We start from the raw sequence: 21,690 nt of genomic DNA, 5'->3' as shown, positions 1-21,690 counted from the left end.
TTAAGAGCAGATCAATCGGAACAGCAGAATCATCATCAAGTGTATTGATTCTGAGAGGTGCTATCAAGCAATTGCCACGGCCAGTAGAACAAATAAAAACATTAATAGATAATTGTTTACCATTGAGATCCCTGGCCTTTTTTTCAAATTTATCAATATTCTGAACAGATATTGGATATTCTAAGCCCTCCATAGCATCATCAAAATCATGTTAATGTTGTTTATAATAACTTATTCTTTGTGGATCCCTTAAAACTGGATACAAAGCAGCTAAAATACACCACATAAAACATTTCTCGTCATTATTTTTTATGTTAACCACGGCTTTTTTGTTTTTAATATTGGCAGGTAATAGCAGATATGTAGAACCTTGTAGTGGGCTGAATTCAGAAATATTAATATATAACTTGTGTGGAGATCCACATAGGCTCCATCCTGATTCTTTTGCTGCGAATTCAGAGTGTTTAATCTTCAATTGCTCTATCAAACTGCTTATTATTTTGTCTAAATTTGCATTTGAATATACAGCTAGAGTTTCTGTTATGTGGGGCTGTATAAATTTTGTGCCATTTGATTTCTTATATTGTGTAAACAATTTGAGGGACAGCTTATAAGAGCCATTTTGTGCATTTAGAATTGCCTGCACATCAGGATTTATACTGTTCAAAAAATTATTAATGTCACATCTTGGTTCTGATTCAAAACAGTGATCCCTAAGTTGGCCATTAAAACTGCTATGGATAGGTGGTGCATAGCGTGGCTGCTTTGCTGCTCTAGCATTAACAGCTGTTTCATGCTTCCTTTTCAGACCAGATGTAGATGGCTGTGAGGGCAATGTTGATGACTGTACATAACAAGTACACTTATGCCTATTGTAATATGCTTTGCTTAATATTTTATGGTATCTTGAACATATTTTTGTAGCCTTTCTGCATTTCTTAGGATCACAATTATGCCGGTGCCTAGCCCAATTAGAACTAGATATATTTTTATTGCATTGACTGCAATATTTCAAGTTTGGTATTTTTATTGTTTATTTATATAAAATTTCTTGGTCCAAAAAAAACAGAACTATGGATAGTATGCCAAAACAATTATAACAACAGTTAGTGGCTGAGCTGGTGCTTTTATACCCAGACAACAGCAGTAACTAGGCTCTGGTGATCCCCAATATAGAGTAGTTTTGCTCTATTATGCTGTTGTATAACACACTTTACCAGGTATCAAACCTGGGAGCTATCAGCTGGATATCAGCTAAATACACTCAAAGTTGTACTTTAAATCTGCAGTGAATATTCTCAAAGTCTCACGTGTGGGGATATTATTCTGCCACATGTATTTCAATCTCACACATTTTACCAGGTATCAAACCCGGGAGCCTTTGATTACAAGGCATATAAGCCATGGGGCTATGCCTACACACTTTACCTGGTATCAAACCCGGAGCCCTTGATTACAAGGCAGCAAGACTAGCACTTCACCATGGGGAGGCCTCAAACCCAGGAGCCTTTGATTACAAGGCAGCAATATTAACACTTCTCCATGGGGAGGCCTCAAACCCAGGAGCCTTTGATTACAAGGCATATAAGCCATGGGGCTATGCCACGCTCTACTGAGTATCAGAGCCCAGGAGCCTCTTGATTACAAGGCATATAAGCCATGGGGCTATGCCCACACTCTCTACCGGTCTTCAGACCCGGGAGCTCTGAGCTGGATATCAGCTAGCAGTGAATATTTTCAAAGTCTCACTTGTGTATATATTATTTCAGAGCAAAGCCTTTTAGAATTGGACTCAGGCTTGCATGCTGTCATGCAAAGGAGTAATGTCCTTTTAGTAAGAATTTCCCCCTATTACACAGAAATATTAATTGAAGTTTCTTGCCCTTCCAGTGAATTGGAGTCAATGGCATGCAGGCCTGAGTCCAATTCTAAAAGGCTTTGCTCAGAAATATCAATAATGACCCCTTTCAACTTATTTTTTTCTGTGTAGATTACCTCCCATGCATGACAGCAATAATGGAATATAAAAGCCCCCAAGCGTGCATAATTTATTACCGGGACAAGCAATGCATCGATCTCCCCGATCGAAACTGTCTGACAGACTAATGCATTTCTGAGCTAAGTAATTACTGCCCCAGGCATAAAACTGATCAAAGATTAGGAAGAAAACAGGTAGCAGTTCTATTTGCAGCCTGCCTTTGTTCAAGGTAATCCTGTATTGTATTAGATATCTCTAGCAGGCTTACATCAAACAACAATTTCACAGATTCAGCCTTTGCACACATGGCCAAATCTGTCTGTTGAGGCTTCTTCATTTGTACACTAGGGCTCAAGATTCTTTAGATTTAACTGTGTGCACACTAGGCCGATTGATTCATATAGACATCTTGACATTGTTTTAAGTATAGCCAAATCGGGCTGTTTAATCATATGAGCTCTTCATTTGTACACTGTGTGATTCTTCATTTGTACACTAGGGCTCAAGATTCTTTAGATTTAACTGTGTGCACACTAGGCCGATTGATTCATATAGACATCTTGACATTGTTTTAAGTATAGCCAAATCGGGCTGTTTAATCATATGAGCTCTTCATCTGTACACTGTGTGATTCTTCATTTGTACACTAGGGCTCAAGATTCTTTAGATTTAACTGTGTGCACACTAGGCCGATTGGTTCATATAGATACCTTGACATTGTTTTAAGTATAGCCAAATCGGGCTGTTTAATCATATGAGCTCTTCATTTGTACACTGTGTGATTCTTCATTTGTACACTAGGGCTCAAGATTCTTTAGATTTAACTGTGTGCACACTAGGCCGATTGATTCATATAGACATCTTGACATTGTTTTAAGTATAGCCAAATCAATCTGTTTAATCATATGAGCTCTTCATTTGTATGATTTTTGCGCTCATCCTATCACAAATACAACTACTAGCATAGTGTGGTGGCAAAAGGTGGGGGGCCGGCTTGGCCCTCCCCGCCCTACCTAATCGCCGCCACTGCTCAGGTACATAGATACGTGTTACTAAATTGTAACATCTTTTACTTTTTGTATCGTATTTATCATGAACTAAGATATACCACAAAAATTGAAATGCTTTGCCCAAATATGTTGCCTTAAGCCACGTTTACACCGGGGTTGCTAACACATGTTACCAACAAATGTTGGTAACATTTCGAAAAAACTCTTGTGAATTTGTTTCCAACATCTCATGTTAGCAACAAATTTCTCGTGTTGGCAACAGAAATGTTGTTATCCGCAAGAAGTGGGTAAAGATCAAAGAATGTTAGCAAAATTTGTTACCTTTTAGATGTTAGCAGCATTTCCCCCGCCACCATCACGCCAGTTACAACCAGCCAGCGACTGCGAGGTGTCCTTTGTTCTGTAATTTATTTATCATGCAAAGTCATTTGAGGGAGATGGAGTGGTCAAAAGATCAAGTGCTCAACTTAGTTGAATTGTTTCGCGAGAAGCCTGACCTTTGGGAACAAACTTATCCACAATTTAAAAGACAAGTCACTTCCGCTCTTGCCCGCAGTAAAGGGTCTCACTCAGAATCTTCTTGGTCTTCTCTCTTGCACCACAGAGAGTACAAGTTCCTCCACAGTCGGCATCTTGCAGCTAATTGAGGTCATGCAGCCAAAATGTTAACATAAGTTATTAAGTGTTCTGGTTACCAACATTTGTTGACAGCTGTTGTTAACCGTGTCGGTAACAAGAAGTTGACATTTGTTGGTAACGTTCGGTGTAACCGCGGCTTTGTGTTCCACGCATTGTTGAGAGTTCCTTATTCTACTTTCGTCAGTTTTGTATTTAGGTCAAATTCGCGTTGATACAATTCGTTGACTTACAGGTCCTGTATTGTACGTCCTCTTTCCAACCGATGAAGACGCATTCTACCTGTTAAAATATAAGCATAGTTCTTTGGTATAACTTCTGTGTTCCTGGCAAGGTCAAAAGGAATTGTATCTAGTGTCGATCGAAGCACTTTCGCTGTGTAGCTATGTGGCTGTTGCAATAGTGTCTGAAGATACACGTGTTGAACAAGGCCGCTGAATAACTGACCTTGCCACAAGAAATGCGTAGCTAACGATTGCAAACGTATTGCAAATGTAACAAAAAAAAATTAGCGAAGACGTATCTATTTAAATAGTGCATTCTTGATATAAGCAATATGTTTCTTATCACGTATGATTTAATCAAACCTTCTACATTGTTCGTTAATTTTCCAAAGTTCATACTTATCGTAGGCTGTATCTTATTATGAAAAAACATACCTAATATTATTTTAACTTCCACATGTTAACTTCGTTTCCTTTCCCAGTGGCAACAAATATGATTTTTTACGATTAAGTTTTGCACCTGGTATTTGCATGCATTCATTAAGTATATTTAATACATCATAACCAGTCCTCGTATTAATTTGGTTTGAATTGATTTTAAAATTTTGGGTGCGTCACAACTAAGGCTATTTTGCTCCCGTCACATTATACGGTGTCCAGCCCTTATCGTTACACATAACAACTCTAACGTTGCATAACTAAAATCATAAAATCTTCTGACTTTCGTTAAAAGCTGAGGCTGTAAAGGAGCACTCAGCACAAATAAAGACAAAACACAGGACAACACAAACAAAATTATACTGGCCATGGGGCCAGTCGCCAGAGCCTCGTTAGTCTGGAGTCCAGGGTTACTACGTGGAAGTGAGGTTGACTATTGGGTGCACTACGTGGAAGGATCACCCCTTACATCCCCTTACACCCCCTCGTATTAATGAAGGCTGTTACGTCATCCATACACTCACATACATGTAATTTATTGTCACAATATCTCGGTGCTGACAATTTTGTTTCAGAAAAGGTGACAGCGATTGCATAAAAATATAACTTATTGTGAACCTTATACAACCCCTCTTTTAACTATATTGTCGGGTTTAGAAACATATTAACATTTACTTCAGTTTATATTTATTGATAATAGTTGTATTCAACTAATAAATTTATAACCAAGGTTAAGTTTTTGGAAGTCTAATTTTAAATATTCATGGCTAACATAATCAAGACGCAAAATCAAGCGTGAAGATAGCGGGGCCGTTTACCCACTGTACCCCCTCGAGAATTACGCCAATTTTTTTAATCGACGGATATCAACGTTTTACGGAATGTGAAAGCAGGGAGTCGTAACGTAACGAAATGGAACGGTATTTTCAATTACGGTTTCCGTTACGTTACAACCAGAAACAGAATAACTTTTTTCGTGAACAGAAACGTTACCTCAGGTATATAAACATTACGTTACAGGTGTGCATAACGGTACCGAACCATAACTGATCTCTAAAGGAGTAGGTCTTTACGTGACACTCTAACGTTCCATCCATTGCCGGCAACCAGTAACGTTACAGGGTAAGAAAGAGGTTCGTCACGTATTGACTAGTAACTTTAGTGTGTGTGGAAAGTGATAGTAACGTTACTATTAACCAGTAACTTAATTGAGGTCACGACTGTAAAAACGTTACACTCCTTTTTTCAAAACAACAACGTTATTTATAGCTGGTATCATACAGACGTTCCGATGTGCAATACCGTGTCCGATGCCGTGTTCCGGAGAGAATAACATAGGTCTCTCGTATAATTGTGCTCGTTACTTTTGTAACGTTACAGTTCTTTTCCTCCACAAAAGTCTGTTTCCAAAAAGTGATACACATGTCCGTTACGAATAGCAAATACCGTTATCGAAGGCGTTTTCGAAGAAGCCTCATAATTATGATCGGCAGCTTACTAACATTACAGTACTTTGACCCCTTGAAAGTCACTAAGTTATAATACGTATTTTCGTTTTGGATGTCAGTGAAAAAATTAAATTGTAAAACAAAACGTTTGAAAACATCCGTAAACAAGATTCGGCGTGACTAAAGTTCTGGTTATTGGAATTTACTTATTAACTATGTATTTATCACAAATATATTTCTTTTCTGCATACTTAATCGCTTTATGTGAATTTGTTCTAATTTGATTATTTATGCGAGATGAATTTTAACATGTACGTTCACTTTATACGATAGCAAAGCAAATGTTTGTTGAGGGAAAACGTTTATATCTCTCTCTCTCTCTCTCTCTCTCTCTCTGTTTACATGTGTTACATCATTTTTTTTTAAAAAAATACAGTTGTTTGGCGATGAGAATGATTCGTGCTTAGATTAAGTTGCTGAAGGACGAAACATAAAGGACCAACCATGGTCGAGCCAAAAAATCATCCGTGCCACGCGTTCGTCCACCTAAGCGAGAGGCAAGCTTTCTCCTATCGGAAGACGAAAAATAATCGCTTGTTGCGCGACCTTGAGAAGGCGAACCGAACTGATAGCAGCAGCACCACGCAAAATCGGAAAATCTGAATCCTGAAACTTTGTACACGTGACCTTCGATCACGAAGCATCCGAGTAGACAACGCCTTGGGGCGATATGAAAGGCACTTTTGGCAAGTAGAAAATGCGTAGAAACGAAATGTTAGATGGAATTGTTGTACGAAACAAACGAAACCGCGTTTGTGCAACTGGTCTGTAGCTAGACAGGGCCATTGGACTCTCAAGAAGTCAAGAATTGTGTGGAAAGTGATTCTCAAAACTAAGCGAATAAAAGGACAGCATATTTTATCATTTACAAGGGCCCTCATCCGCTTACAATTTTGAAAATTACTTTCAGTAATTCTTGTCTTCTTGGACAGGAAGTGCATTAAACTTTTTGGTGTAGAAACAGACTGAACGCCCGCCTACCTACCACGTTTGAAAGAAGGGCATAGACAGACAAGAAAGTAATTTTCAAGAACGCAAGAAAGGCAGTCGACATGGACATTGACCAACGTGTGACTGAGAAATACAATCGGAACAAAGGACAAGATTATTCAAGAAACAGTAATTTTATAAAACTTCCTATCATTAACTCAAACTCAGTTCATTCTTTTATCCTCTTTTGTTTGTTATACTTTTGTATTATTCATGTTTAATATCGCTTTTCTGCCACTTGTAGATAATCGCGACGATGAAGATGAATGATGATCATATTAAATCTATGAAGGGATGCTTACAAAAAAAAACAGCCATGCCCAGATGTCTACTCGAACTTGAAATGTTTGGTACCGAGTGTATGAGTGGATCACTAAACGACTTCGGCCTTCGAGGCTACGGTTTCAGTTGCAACATGGAGTATAATTACGTTTCTACTACTCTGAATTGACCAAAGCATGTGGTATGTATCCTTCATTTTACTTAAAAAGCCCCCTTGATACATGAGATACTACAAATAATTTCAGGCATACCCTCGAATTCTGATTGCCTGGCACTTTTTTTTAACTAAGTAATGAAGTGACGTTTATATTCATATTAGTCCTACGACTAGCTCGAACTAAAAACTCTTGTGAAATACTGTGTATATGTTATCCTTGTGAAGTGAGGAACTTCATATTTTGCTAAGAAAATATGTATGAAAAATTATATTTGTAGCTACTACTTGAAGAATTCAAATTATTATTATGATGGAATTTCAACTTACGTATACTCTGCATATAATGTTATCGGAGAGGAGTTTTTGTCTCGCAGTCAATTTATTTTTAGTTGAGGAACTCGAGAGGAAATTGGAAATATATAATGACCCACGTTGTGGTGTGTTGTTCGATTAATCGGAATTGGAGTGAGAGAAATCTGTGGTTAAGTTCATTCAACACGTCAATTTGTAACTGTGAATGCAAGTTTTCTTTGATTTAGCAGGAAATCAGTCTGCTATTGTTGTAAGTAATAAATGGAAATATATTTATTTTCTGCTCGAGTAGGAATCCGCAGCCGTTATCCGATCAATCAGTTTCTGTGTGTGAAACTTCTGTCTAGGAAAGCTACATACAATTTGCTTTTAATAACAGCAGCTTCAAAATAACCTATCCATTCTTGTCATGCCAAGTAATGTTTGATTTTGATTTGTTATATTTAACTTTGGTTTTATGCCACTTTTGGCTAATCGCGAAGACGAGGATGGGTGATGACATGACAAAATTGATGAAAGGACATCACAAAGAAAATAATGCACAGGCTGGGATCCGAACTCGGGACCTGTGGCGTCGTATTGCACTGTGCTAACCACTTCGCCACGAAGCTCTGCAAAGTAATGTTTGACCATACATCGTTCATGAAATAAAAACATAACATATACAGTGGCTCACATTAGTAATCAAATACGTAGCATTTTGCTGCATTTCTTAACAATATTTGAAAATTAACAACATGTACATAAATATAAACGATGGTGAAATATTTATACGCATTTCTTAAAGTTATATGTAACTTTTTTTTTTAAAATTTTGGGTGCGTCAGCACTTAGGCTATTTTGCACCCGCCACGTTATACGGGGTGCAGCCCCTTACCATAACAAATAACATAACTGTAATGTCGCATAAATGAAATATTAAAATATTCTGACTTAGGTTAAAAGCTGAGGCTGTAAAGAGGCACTCAGCACATATGACAGAAAGCAGGAGAACACACAGAATTATACTGGCTATAGGGCCAGTCGCCAGAGTCTCGTTAGTCTGCAAAGAGCAATCCAGGGTGTACTACGTGGAATGAAGTTGAGGATTGAATGTAATACGTTGAAGGTACCTTACACCCCTGTTACGTTTTCAAATCTGAAAATAGTTATTTATGTTTGGGTGTGTAAAAAGAGATCACTTTAATATTCAGACAAATCGTGAAAGCCTTCTGTTTCTGTTAAGCTACGTTTCCATTCTGACAAGTTCCAGACCCATGACGCGCAACATGTCCCGGCGCATGTTGCGCGTCATTTAGTGCACTGTTTCCAATTCAAATCTACTTCTGCAAAATACGCCCGCAACAACACCGGAGTGCAGGACTTGAGTGTAGCGTTGTTCCATTGTGCTTTAGAGTAGTCAGTGTTTCTTCTCTTGTATTGTAATAATTTGGTAGTGATTTAACTTGTGTAAAGATGAACAATACAACTATGGCGGGTTTTGTGGTTATGGCAGGCGCGTACCATGAACTTGTAAAAAAAAAGAGGCGAAAATGACCTAGATGGTGGATTAGAAGTTTTCTAGCGAAAAGAAATTCGGAAGGAGCGTATAACTCGTTGATGAGAGACTTACGTCTTCAAAGGGGATACGAAAACTTTGTAAGAATGACTGTAAGTGATTTTGCATTGTTATTAAATCTTGTTGGACCACAGATGGTAGTCGCGTCGTCTGTTTCTACTCTAGTGCGCATGCCCCAGGAACTTGCTGCAGGCTGTTTCCATTGTCCGCGGCGCAAGTTGTGCGTCTTAATCGTTTGGGGCAATTTTGTCCCCGGCACTTGCGCCGCGGCATGTTGCAGACAGTTTCCATTTCAACAAATGCTTGGCACATTCAGCGTCGCATGCCGCGCGTCATGTTGCACGGCAAATTTCTGGTAATAGAAACGAGGCTTTACATAGTTTTTTTACTGGTCAACTACAGTGCGGGGAAGGAAGAATTGATGCTACTTCCTGACTACATTTGTTACCAGTAGCTGCATTGCTCCCTGACTGAAGTACCAGAAAAATGGGTAACAAAAACAAAAATACAACATTTGACGAACGGCAGCTATTTACTTTTACCGTACCTAACCAAAGGGTACAGGGAAATTGAAAATGTTAAGTAGTACATGTAAGCGTACCGTGGGTGATGCAATAAAACGTAATGAAAAGCAAAATGAGGGAGATTCCGTATCTCAGAAAATTCAACCAAGAGAAATAGGAGAACGAAATGAACGAGCTTCAGTATAAAAAATCAAGATCCTTTCCTCATCCCCACCCCCTTTCCAAACCAAGAGCTCCGAAAGCAGCTGTGCAACTTGGAGCAGGCATTGGGACTGCTGTACGGTTCAGTAGCGTTTCGTCCGAAAGAGAAATTTCTAGAAAAATGCTACAGTTCGTCTGCGACGGTTTAATGAGTTGCGTTTCGTTCGAGCCTGGCTGATGATGAGTCACACCTTGACTAACCACTCGCAGCGATGGAATTGGTGACTAGCATACCTCGGTTTACAACTTTTAGAACTAATTTGCATAGACAGTGCAGTGCAGACTCAAGACAAATTGTCGAGAGAGAGGTCCCGGGTTCGATACCCGGTGGACGCACAAGTGGTTCGGATCCCACTTTAAACTGTAGGTCCAATCCCTATTAGCCTTAATGTGCATAAAGTGGACTTAAAACAACAAATCAAATCAAAACAAATCGTCGAGAGGAAGTGAACTTGGATCTAGAAATTTTAGTCATGGCAGATGGTAACACTTTCTTACTATCTGACAACTACGAAGGTGAGATTTGCAATTTCCAGAGGGAAAGAAATATTAAAACAAAAAAAAAATATTTTCTTCGATGGAGCATTTAAGAGTGTTAGCAAGAGTTTGCTTCATTAAACACTATTAGGATGGTAGCCCTCGGACGAAACGCTACTTGGTCAGGTAACCGTAAGTTGCCTGTTCCTGGAATTCGGACGCGAAACGCTACGCCACGTGCTGTACACCTGGCGGTTCAGAAAGCGAAGATGAGTATGAGCGACGAATGCTGAAACTGATGAAGGGACACTCGCAGAGAACACTCATGTGCAGGTCGGGATTCGAAACCGGGACCCCTGGCGTCGTAGTGCGCTGTGCTAACCACTCTGCCACGTAATATTTTTTATTTACTCATTTTTAGTTACTTCCTTTTAAACTAACTAACTAACTCTCTAGCTTTCTTAAACCCGAATGTTCATGGCTGCAGTAACACAGGCCTTCCATCTGTCCCTATATTGAGCAAGATCTATATACTCCTTTCCATCCCTACCGATTTCCTTTAGGTCCATCTCAACGTTGTCCCTCCATCTTCGTCTTGGTCTTCCTATAGGTCTCTTACCATCAGGTTTCCCAACAAGAATCCTATAAACTCCTCTTTCCTCTCCCATTCGTGCCATATGGCCTGCACACCTAAGTCTTCTTGATTTAATCAGTCTAATAACATCTGGACATGAATACAAATTATGTAGTTCTAAAATTTTGTAACCTTCTCCACTCACCTGTCTCCTCATCCCTTTTAGGTTCAAATATTTTCCTAAGAATCTTATTTTCAAATACTCTCAATTTATGTTCCTCTTTCAATTAAAGAGACCAAGTTTCACACCCATATAATACGAGCACTACATACAAAATTACTGTTTTGTATATTTTAACTTCTAGTTTCTTAGTTATTAAACTAGAAGACAAAAGTTTATGAAGAGAGAAGTAACATGCATTTCCTGAATTAAGCCTACTTTTTATTTCCTCTTTAATATAATTTTCATTGGTTAATATTACTCCTAAGTATTTGAATTTGGAAACTGGTTCAAACGAGTTGTTATCAATAATTACATTTTGATTATTACCTAACCCTTGGTTTCGGCCTGTAAGCATATATTTAGTTTTCTCTTTGTTAACTTCCAAACCTGTCTTTAGCAGTTTTGAAAAGTATTTTAGCATTATTCTTAATTGTATTTATATCATCCCCTAATAAGTCTACATCATCTGCATATGCTAACAACTGAGTCACACCATTTAATTTTAGTCCTTCGTCAGTTTCTGTTACCTTCCTAACAGCATATTCTAAGGCAAAATTAAAGAGCAATGGATATAATGCATCTCGTTGTTTTAACCCATCATGAATTGTAAATTTGTCAGACACATAAATACCCACACGAATTTTACTTTCTGTTTCACTGGTGCATACTTTTATCATATTAACAAGCTTCTTAGGTATTCCAAATTCAACTAATATATTATATAATTTATCTCTTTTGACCGAATCATATGCTTTTTTGAAATCAATGAATACCTGATGGACATTTTGATTATATTCCCACTTTATTCAAGTGACTTCCTTTTACCTACGCTAAAAAAAGAAATTTAAAAAAATCAATATTAGTCTTTTTTTCAACATGTCCATTGAGAATGTAAATGATCTGTCCATTTTTTATTTTGTCAGGAAACCTTTAAAGTTTGACATTATAGTTATTGGACCTTTGTTGCCATTGCACTGAAAGTTTACATCATTGCAAAGGTTGATATCTATCTACCAGATAGAACACTGGAATTCAATGAGATTAGGTAGTTGTTCTGTAATGGAGATAACACAATTCCATTATAACTTTGTCATTAGGTAAAATAATCGATTACTTTGATTTCACTATTATTCAAAATGTATCTATCTGTTAAAAGCAAAAGTAAGAACCGAAGTCCACCATGCAAGCAACACTACTGCTTCTAAGCAGCTCCCACAAGTGACTGAGGTTAGAATGAAAGCTTGTCTTGTTTTAAGTTCACTTGTATGCACAGATAGGCTAATTGGGAGTGGGCCTACAGTTTAAAGTGGGAAATGAACCACTGTGCCTCCACCAGGAATCGAACCCGGTTAGAATGCAAGTGGTTTCTCATATTCAGATGGCAATTGTAGTTGATTGAGGGAAATTGTAGGCTGCAATTGTTTAATCTCTTATCGTCTGATGTCTACATACAAGCAATTTGGTATATTGAGTGTGTTTTTCGTTCATCTACGCAATATGGCAGCAGCCACGAGAATGCAAACTCAAGACAGGCACACAAATTTGGAAGTAGTAAATACTGTATAGATGAATGAACGGGGCAAAATTTAAATTAACACACAAGTGTTGCTTTCGAAAATCTTAGCATGCTGTGGAGCAAATTGTGGTTTTGCATTAAAGGGAAGACACGCGAATACCACTACTCACTCGTGCATGCAGTGATCGAAGTGGTAGTTTGTAGCTAGGGTGAAACGAGCCTTGGAAATCGGTCGGGAAGTTGTTTGTTATTGTTTCACATAATGTGTAGGTAGTCACACGTAGTCTGAGAAACAGAAAAGTCACACATACAAGAACCTTGCTTGCAGGCCAAGGATAATAATCCTGGGGAAGTGGCGCTACCAGCTCCTATTTTCCAAAATTTGGCACGTTAGGTATTACACCAGATGTGTCATTTGTGTATGATACATTTTTATTATATTCCTGTGGAGATTCGAACAGTGTTCTCGGCTTGCGAGCCAGCGTAAATCTGCGTTAGCGTCCAATGTTTCGAGCGCATACATTGCTCCCATCATAAGGTGGAGAGCATCCTGCTTAGAGCAATGTATGCACTCCATTAGCTTGAGAAAATCTAAAATAAGAGGAATTCCTATCCCTGTTCTCGTGTTGATATTTCCTGGCAAATAAGAGGCTGTCGCGGTCTATTGCCGCGCTATACATTGAAGAAACAATGCTTTCTAATGACCGCCATGTTGGGCAGATTTCAGTTGTATATTGGCATTTGTCTTATTCGTATATTTTCAAGTTAAGAACTTGGATTAAATTATTTATAGTTAATTGTTTTTATAATTCATGTATATATTACGTTTCTTTATATTTTATAATATTATTCACGTATTTTTTTTTACTTTCTTTTTCGCGTATTTTTGCAACATTTATTCAGAATTTATAGGATCCCAAATAATATATGCAACGTTTTCATTGTTTTTGAAGCACAAGTTAAGTACATTTCTTCTTAATATCGATTTTTGTTCAACAATGTACAAGATTGAAGTAATTTGTCTTCCTTATATACTAAATATTTATTTAATCATTTTTTTATGTACAAGGGCAAGTATGATTTATTTGATAAAATCAGTTTAGTTATTTCTATATAGTTTAATATTGTAATATTATAGCAAAGTATTTCTCCCTCGTTTTCAATAAAATATCGTTTTCCTATTGGCTGTTTATGTTAGGAGTAGGGGAACCACGCTTCGTGTTCTTCGCGATGTAAAAACTTCCACGTTGGCATTTTTAATTGTTGCCAACCTTAACTTTAGCTTACTATCGCTAATTAACATTGATGTGTTATATAAATTATCAGTTTTTCTTGTGTTATTTTATGTGATGAGTTTGTATTGTAAGTTAGAACAATCTGTTATGCTGCACCTCGCGCTTGAGGTAGCAGTTGAGGTCTTGCTTTTAACTGTGAAGGCGGTGCGCGGACTCTCGTGTTAAATAAATTGCTTATGACTGCCTGCGAGCGTGCATGACCCAATAAGTTATAACTTTTAACTTGTGCGAATCAGTATGCACGCGCGCGATTCGTGATTAAAGATTTTGGACATTTTAATTATAAAGTATTTGGAATTTTATTTACTGTCACGTGTCGCAATTCGGTGGTTTCCTTCCTGGAGGAAGGGTGGATCGTCTTAATCCCGATCCCTGGGTGAGAACTGGTGCTCCCAACTGACCAGCCGGAGCAAGGAGCGATGTGTTGCCAATTCGGCATACCCTGGAGTTACGAGTGGTGGCACGTTGCAGCTTTATACTCCGAAGTCGATACCAAAGGTTCATGGACGTCTGCAGGATTTTTTTTCCAGGGAGGTGCAAGCAAGGTAGTTTTTTTTTCCGGGGCGGGGGGGCAAACAAGGTGCATGTTCCCCCATAACAGTGTTGTCTCCTCAAAAACCATTGCTTTAATTTGAAGTTATCATGTTCATGCAATAATTAACATATATTATTATAGCTAAAATGCAATTGCGCGATATATATAATTTTTGGTTGACTTTCCTTTTCCAGGTGGGTCGTGCCCTTGCCTCTTTTTCGGACATTCATGCAAAGGTTCTATTTTTATTTCGCGTCTACCACTTTATGTTAATCGCGATGATAAAGGATGTGATAGGTGATGGAAGTGGTATAAAGACAAATGACCCATCCATATTTTCTAATCCGACATTAGACTTCGCAGTGTATTACGCTAACTAATTTGCCACGGGATCGGCTTCTTCGTGTTTGTCTGCTCATCAAATGATTGATTAGTTATTCAAACTATATAGGTAGCAAAGCTATATAAAATAACGAAACAGAAAAAAAAATCCACTTGACGTCTTGTAGTACTATCATCAACCTACAATTTCATGCTCTCAAATCCACACAGAAAAATTCTTGTGGCATTAGTTTTACGGAATGGCCTTCGGGAATAAAAATCGCCCATTTCCTGGTTCAGCTCGAAACAATTCAGGTGCCTTATCGAAGCTGCTCTTCAGCACGCAGGGTTTCTAACCTACTTCGCCGTAATTCAGTTGTTGTATCTTGTTTAATAAGATGTATTGTAGAGCCAACCGCAGATTAAATAGGAGGAAAAATACTTTTTCCGACGGAAAATAAGTTGGCAATGCTGCGAACACCGAGGCATTCTTGATAAGACGCTTGAGGAGGGTCGAGAAAACTTTCCTGAAAAAGCGCAACCCCAGTATCGAAGGTCATGCTACACGTGGATTGGCAACTTTAGGCATGCTGTCTGTCTACACAATTCTACCAAAATACCTGTTTGAAAATGAATCTTCTGCTCGCATTTTATTTTTCAAATGTAGTTCTGACATTGTAGTCATTTTGCAATTATTTTTATTTGTTCTTATTTTGCTTTGCTTTTATGTCACTTTTATAATTAATCGAAACTATGAAGATGGATGATAAATAGATGAAATTGATGAAGAGACATCTAAAAAAGATATTTACAGACCAGGATTCGAACCCGGAACCTAAAGCGGATAGGTTGGGGGGGAGACCGTCAATAACTCCCGGTCACGAACTGGCTTATAATTTTTGTAATTTCTCAGGAGTATTTTTTGTTCTGTTCATGCATAATGCCTGCTTTCGGAAACTTAATTTATCAGTGACACACTTCGTTCGGTGGGGACAAGCCACGAATTGTTTGAGAGGAGGGACAAATCTCGTTCATATACTAGATACAATCATGGACTATACTTGAAATGGCCTCCCCGATGGCGCAGTGGTTGCGTCGTCGCCTAGTAATCAAGGGGTCCCGGGTTCGATACTCGGTGGAGGCACAAGGGGTTCGGATTCCACTTCAAACTGAAGGTCCAGTCCCGATTAGCCTTACTGTGCATAAAGTGGACTCAAGACACCAAATCAATCAATCATATACTTGAAATGTGACGTGCTAAACACTACTTTCGGAGATCAGATGGACATGGCAATTTTGATATACAAGTTGCACTTTTTCTAAGATTATTTATGTCCAAATTTTATCCTAATAGATAATCTCGCAACAACGCAAAATGTTTAAATTGACTCGAATTCACAATGGCTCATATACAGTGTGTTTATAAATGAACGGTGCGGCTTCAAAAATTAATAATAAATCTATTTATTACCTTACACGGGCAAAACTTACACCGTAATCAGCAGCAACTGTCCAAGTTTATATAACTTTATTTAAATTGGTATAAAGATAGAAATCGAGAGGGGGCAATTGCCCCTCTGTGCCCCCTTGCAGGTGCTCTTCGCCGTCTGGAAGAAATAGTGCACGAAAGACGTGAAAACTAAATCCATCTTGAGTATCCTTTTGTTTTGCTACTCTTAGATTCTGCAACCTTTCTTTCTATAGTCCAATGTTTGCCTTCCTTACCTCCTAGAATTGATTTCTGTACAAGTTTGAGGGCTAATCTCCCCTGCCCCCTGTGGTTGTGCCACTACACCTTCTTCCGCCGTTGTTCCTTTGTGAACTTTCATCGGCTTCAAAATACTACATTTTCTTCAAGAGCATAATATCGTTTAATAACCGGCGATATGATTCGTCTACCCTAAATTTATGGAATAAAGTATAATAATATAGGGGCATGGAAATCTGGAAGGGGGGCGAGGATGGCCACCTCTCCCCTTTAGAAAACGAATGCCAGCTAAAAGTATATATTTCACACGTATAATTTGATTTGTCATAGTAATTTACATTAATTATTATAATGGGGATGCAGGAATGCGATAATTTCGAATTCAAGTGGTGTTTCTTGAGGGGGCAACACTATTATCGGGTTAATATGCATATGCATATGGCATATTTCCCTGCGTCTAAAATATCGACAGATGTCCATGATTAGGGGGGTGCATTTGCCCCCCCCCTTGCACCCCGTGCGCACGCCTATTGCTACTCATTTCTACACTAGTTGGAAGCTTTATTCAATTTCGAGCCAAAAATGTAATTTAATATCAAATCAGGGTTGTTAAACGTCCACGAACCCATAAATTCTATTGGGTTCCGCAACAAGACCGGAAACTTTTTTATCGCACAGTTTAAATTCCGTCCAAGTTGCGTATTCTTTCATTTCAATATGAAACTTAGACCGTCTTTAAATTGATCCGGAAAGAAGGTCCCTGTGCCGTATTTCAATTGATCAGGAGAAAATGTCCCTGGAACGAATTGAAATACATAAAGAGGCTCTTTACAGTCCTGATCCATTTATGTTTGCTAATATTCCCTGCTGAACCGGAATTGAATTGATTTAAAATTCCTGGCCCTTTAACAACCCTGGTTGAAATTCATTTTTTTACAAACAACCATATTTTTCACGGCTATTTCACATTAATCCCATACGATATACTGAGTTATTTTTCGCAATGTTCCAATGAAAGGTAAGAGATTTTGGCTATTCCTTTTTCTTCCTTGATGTTAAATAGATTATATTCGTCACGCGCCTATAACGTTACTAGCTAATATTTGTGAATTGTTCTTTCCTTGTAACGTTAACATCTACCACACTGAATTTATTTACGTTCTTTATGCAGATGGTATGTACCCAACTGCATTTTGTTCCGTTCCGCTACAGTGGTTTACATTTTGCTACATTCCTATGTAACGTTAATTAATCATATTGCCTTTCACTTCATTCCGTTACGGAGGATTGCATTCATTACGTTCCTATGTACCGTTATTTACTACCATGTTGCATTTCGTTACGTTCTTGTAACGCTAGTATATACCACAATGCATTTCGTTACTACTTTCCTTGTAACGGTAGTATATACCAAATTGCATATTACGTTATGTTCCAATGTGCTCATTTCGTTCCGTTCCTTTATAACGTTAATATCTACCATAATACATTTTGTTACGTTCTCTGTAACGTCAGTCTATAACATATTGCATTTCGTTACGTTACATGGGTACCAGCAGTTGAACCATACTCTTCCTCCTACAAAATGGAACGTACCGTGTAACGCAAATTGGGTACGTTACGACTCCCTGTGTGAAAGTGGTTCCAGCGTTAGGAAAGCACAAATAACGGAGATATTTGATCCCAAAGAATGGTCCACGTAAGTTAAAACCTGCAATTTCGGAGTAATTTCGCTGCTTTTTGTTAGTAAAAACTAACTGTATGCACACTAAAATAGCGAAAGAACACGTCGAAAGTAACTATCCTAACCTAACTACGTAAAATTATAGCTGCTGTTGTGGAAAGTCGTTTTGGGTGCTATATTCACTTGCGCGAAGCCTTCGGTCTGTTCTGCTTAACAGTAAAGTTACATTCTAAGTTAACACACGTACTTCACTTCACAATAACACATTTCCGAGAGCTAAAATCAACTGAAAATGTTCATAAACAACAAAATCTTCATAAACCATGCAAGAAATTTCACTTTCTCTTGCGTGTACAGAGGGGCAAGGGTACCAAGATAGCTGTGCCAGTATCATTAGTCTCTTCATATGCTACTAGTATGTCTCTCTGCCACGGCGCTAGTTCACTTAGGAACCAGAGAGAAGGAGTTAGAGTAAGTAAATAGGAAAACAGAAAATATACAATATGTATAAATAAATGCTTGTACATAATTAGTTTTTTTGCCAAATTTTTAACAAGATGGTACATTTTTCTAATTTTGGTATAACTTGTAAAAGCAAAATTAATGCTTCCTTCCTTTAAAATATATAAAAATACACTTTTTCAAATGAAAAAGATCATGGAAAATGCAATTTTTCGTAATCATGAACACAATTATTTATACGTAGAATATGCAGGTGTAAGAGGTACACCCAACAACAAGAGTAATAGTAGGTGAATTGTCTTCACCATTTCCACTCAGTCTGTTTCACACAATGTGATAGGGTTTAAGGGGTAACCCTTTGTGCAGACACCCAAATGTCAACCTTCCTTCTAAGTAGTACACATTGGACTGCATTTTGCAGACTAACGAGGCTCTGGTGTCTTGACTCATGGTCAGTATAATCCTCTGTGGGCCTTATGTTGTGTCGTCCCAATATGATTGTCCCTAAGTCAATGGCGGTTATTGGGTTCCAAAACCGAGGGGGCAGGTGCCAAAACTGGGGGGCAAAGACAGTATACTTCAACTGTAGATAAGGTTTAGCATAGTGCGGGGGCAAAAGTGGCGAGAAGTATGGGGCTACTGCCCTCCCTCACCCCCCTAATCGCCGCCACCCTTCATCTATCTCATCGTCATTGATGCCCATCTTTGCGATTAGCCGAAAGTGTCAGATAAACTAAATAAACTAAATCAATCAATCAATCAAATCAACCACATGACTTGAAATAAAAACGTCACTAAACCGATAGCAATATCTCCTTCGCATATACATTACATTCATTAAAACAACACAGGATGAAAATATCAATGGACAATTTGCCTATTAACATCTTTGTCCCTGACTGCACTTGACTTAACTACTAGTGAACACTTACCTCTTTACTTTGTTGATCCACTACGCATGCGTAAAAGGAATCTGACCAGCGTAAACCATGTGCTGAGAGTCAGCTGCTTGGGCCATTCTGCCATCTTGAGAAAAGTCCGCCATTTCATCGGCTGACCGAACTCCTTCATGAACATAATAGTACTCTTCGTCCTCCGGAAAATGGTGGTGATGACGATCGAGCATTTGGTCCTTCTTTCCTTTCCCCAGGATGTCGCGTGAGCCATACGCCAGAGTAAATATAAGGGCTATCTTCCCTAACAACATAGCTTGCATTATCACCATGTAGATGGCCCACGTGGCGAAGGCGACAATCACAAGTCCAATCATAAACGGGTACATCAGTGACGAATACCTGTGGCCCTTCTTTCCTCTTCCAGCTGTTAAATATAAATTTAAATAGATGAAACAAGAATTAGGGTATATTTTGAGACATCACGTTATGCAGAAGGTATCATATGAACTTTAATTCTCGCAACAGGATAATGCATAAAGTTTATGAAAAACATGATAACCTATTTATAAGGTACCAGCTGCATCTGTTCTGCTTAAGGCCTGTGCGAATTAACCTTTTTACTTGGGGTTTGGGAAGTCCACTCAGTGGCGTATTTGGGATTTAATTTTGGGAGTAACTTCTTTCATGCAAATTTGTATGGATGTTACCACTCAATAAACTAAACCGTTGCCTTGCATTTCTATGTAGTTTAGAACACTGGTTGTAACTTAGGTCGTTAAATCTTATAACATTTACACGTAATTTAGAAACACATAGTACAGTGGGATCCATGAGTATTACCGTGCAAATTGTCCATCACCATGTTCGTGCAATTTATTTGACCCAAACAGAGCTTTAAGCATTAAAAGAAAACTCAAAACAAGCAGTTGACAACTTCTGAACCAGCATATATAAAAATCCATCGCTTAAAAACACATAGGATGTAAGAGAAAAATTAATGAAAATAGTCATGGACAATTTGCCGAGCAATACTAGTGGATCGTTTACATTCTAAGAGAACCCAAACTCGCACATAAAAAGAGCTATGGAGGTAATAACTTGATTATTACCAAGTTCAAGCTTAACGTCCTTCTAACCCACCGACACGTTTATTGCGAACACTTTAATACATGCAAAATATCAGCACTATGCCATGAAAACTTTAAGTGTAAAACAGCCAGCAGTGATGTGCGTCTACGCGTAAACAACGATAGTCTTCATTCTACACGTAGACTATTTTATACACGTAGATGACGTAATCTATGTAAACAACATGGCGAAAGGTGATAACTTAACAAAGGGCGCCGTGGAATTAAAATAAAATTATACTGCGTATCAGTTGCTGATGTGTGAAGAGAACTTTTCATATTCTTTCTTCCAAATTGGAACAATTTCTCACCTAGAAAGAAACCTAATACAGGAAATATTCTAGTATTTTATGGGAAAAAGACCACTCTTGCCTCACGACTGCCATCTGTTATTGTTTTTGCATACTATTTATCTTCTTCCATAGTTGATGATAGAAGAGAAGAAATTTTTTGTTGTAAATAGGATTCTTCTGATTTCTTTGGGAACCAATATAGTTGAAAATGCCACTTTCCTTTCATGAAAGCCTTGAAAATTAATTTTAATGCACTTTAGATTGTCTACGTAGTCTATGTAAACTACAACCCAATGTAATCTACGCGTAGATTACGTGTAGACAACGCATGTAGACGTAAACTTATAGTCTACGGCACATCACTGACAGCCAGCCAGCTGTGGTTTCGGCAGCTGAGGTTGGTCAGTTTCAGAATGGTGTCCTTCTTTAATCCACAAGGGTCCATACTTCTTCGGCAGGGAAATCTTTGATGACTGGCCCGATAATGGACACCGATGATTTTTCAATTGTGTTTGTTACATGTTAAGATGGCACACTATAGCCTATGCTTTCAATTCAATCATATTTGAGGGTGATAAAAACAGGGTTGTTAAAGCCCTGGAACCCATAAATTCTAATGGGTTCTATTGGCTTCCGCTCCAGGACCGGAACTTTTTTCTCACACAATTTAAATTCGGTCCAAGTTGTGTATTGTTTAATTGAAAAAAAAAAGGTTCCTGGACCGTATTTAAATTGATCCTGGAATAAAGGTTCCTGGACCG

The 21,690-nt window shown here is 38.2% G+C and overlaps 1 protein-coding gene across 1 annotated transcript in view; it reads right to left on the bottom strand.

Annotated features, from left to right (window-relative positions):
* Nucleotides 1–21,690, bottom strand: part of LOC146004058 (uncharacterized) — an 82,314-nt gene that overhangs the window by 47,684 nt on the left and 12,940 nt on the right. Inside the window, exon 2 of the mRNA XM_083142671.1 lies at nucleotides 19,546–19,933. Coding sequence (XP_082998797.1) covers nucleotides 19,566–19,933 — 368 coding nt within the window. The 3' untranslated portion in view covers nucleotides 19,546–19,565. The remainder of the gene's footprint in view (nucleotides 1–19,545; nucleotides 19,934–21,690) is intronic.

This window comes from Lepisma saccharinum, chromosome 21 (genome assembly GCF_977018435.1).
Source record: "Lepisma saccharinum chromosome 21, izLepSacc3.1, whole genome shotgun sequence".
Taxonomy (NCBI): Eukaryota; Metazoa; Arthropoda; class Insecta; order Zygentoma; family Lepismatidae; genus Lepisma; species Lepisma saccharinum.
Note: the sequence above shows the minus strand (reverse complement) of the source record. Positions and strands in the feature narration are given on the sequence as shown.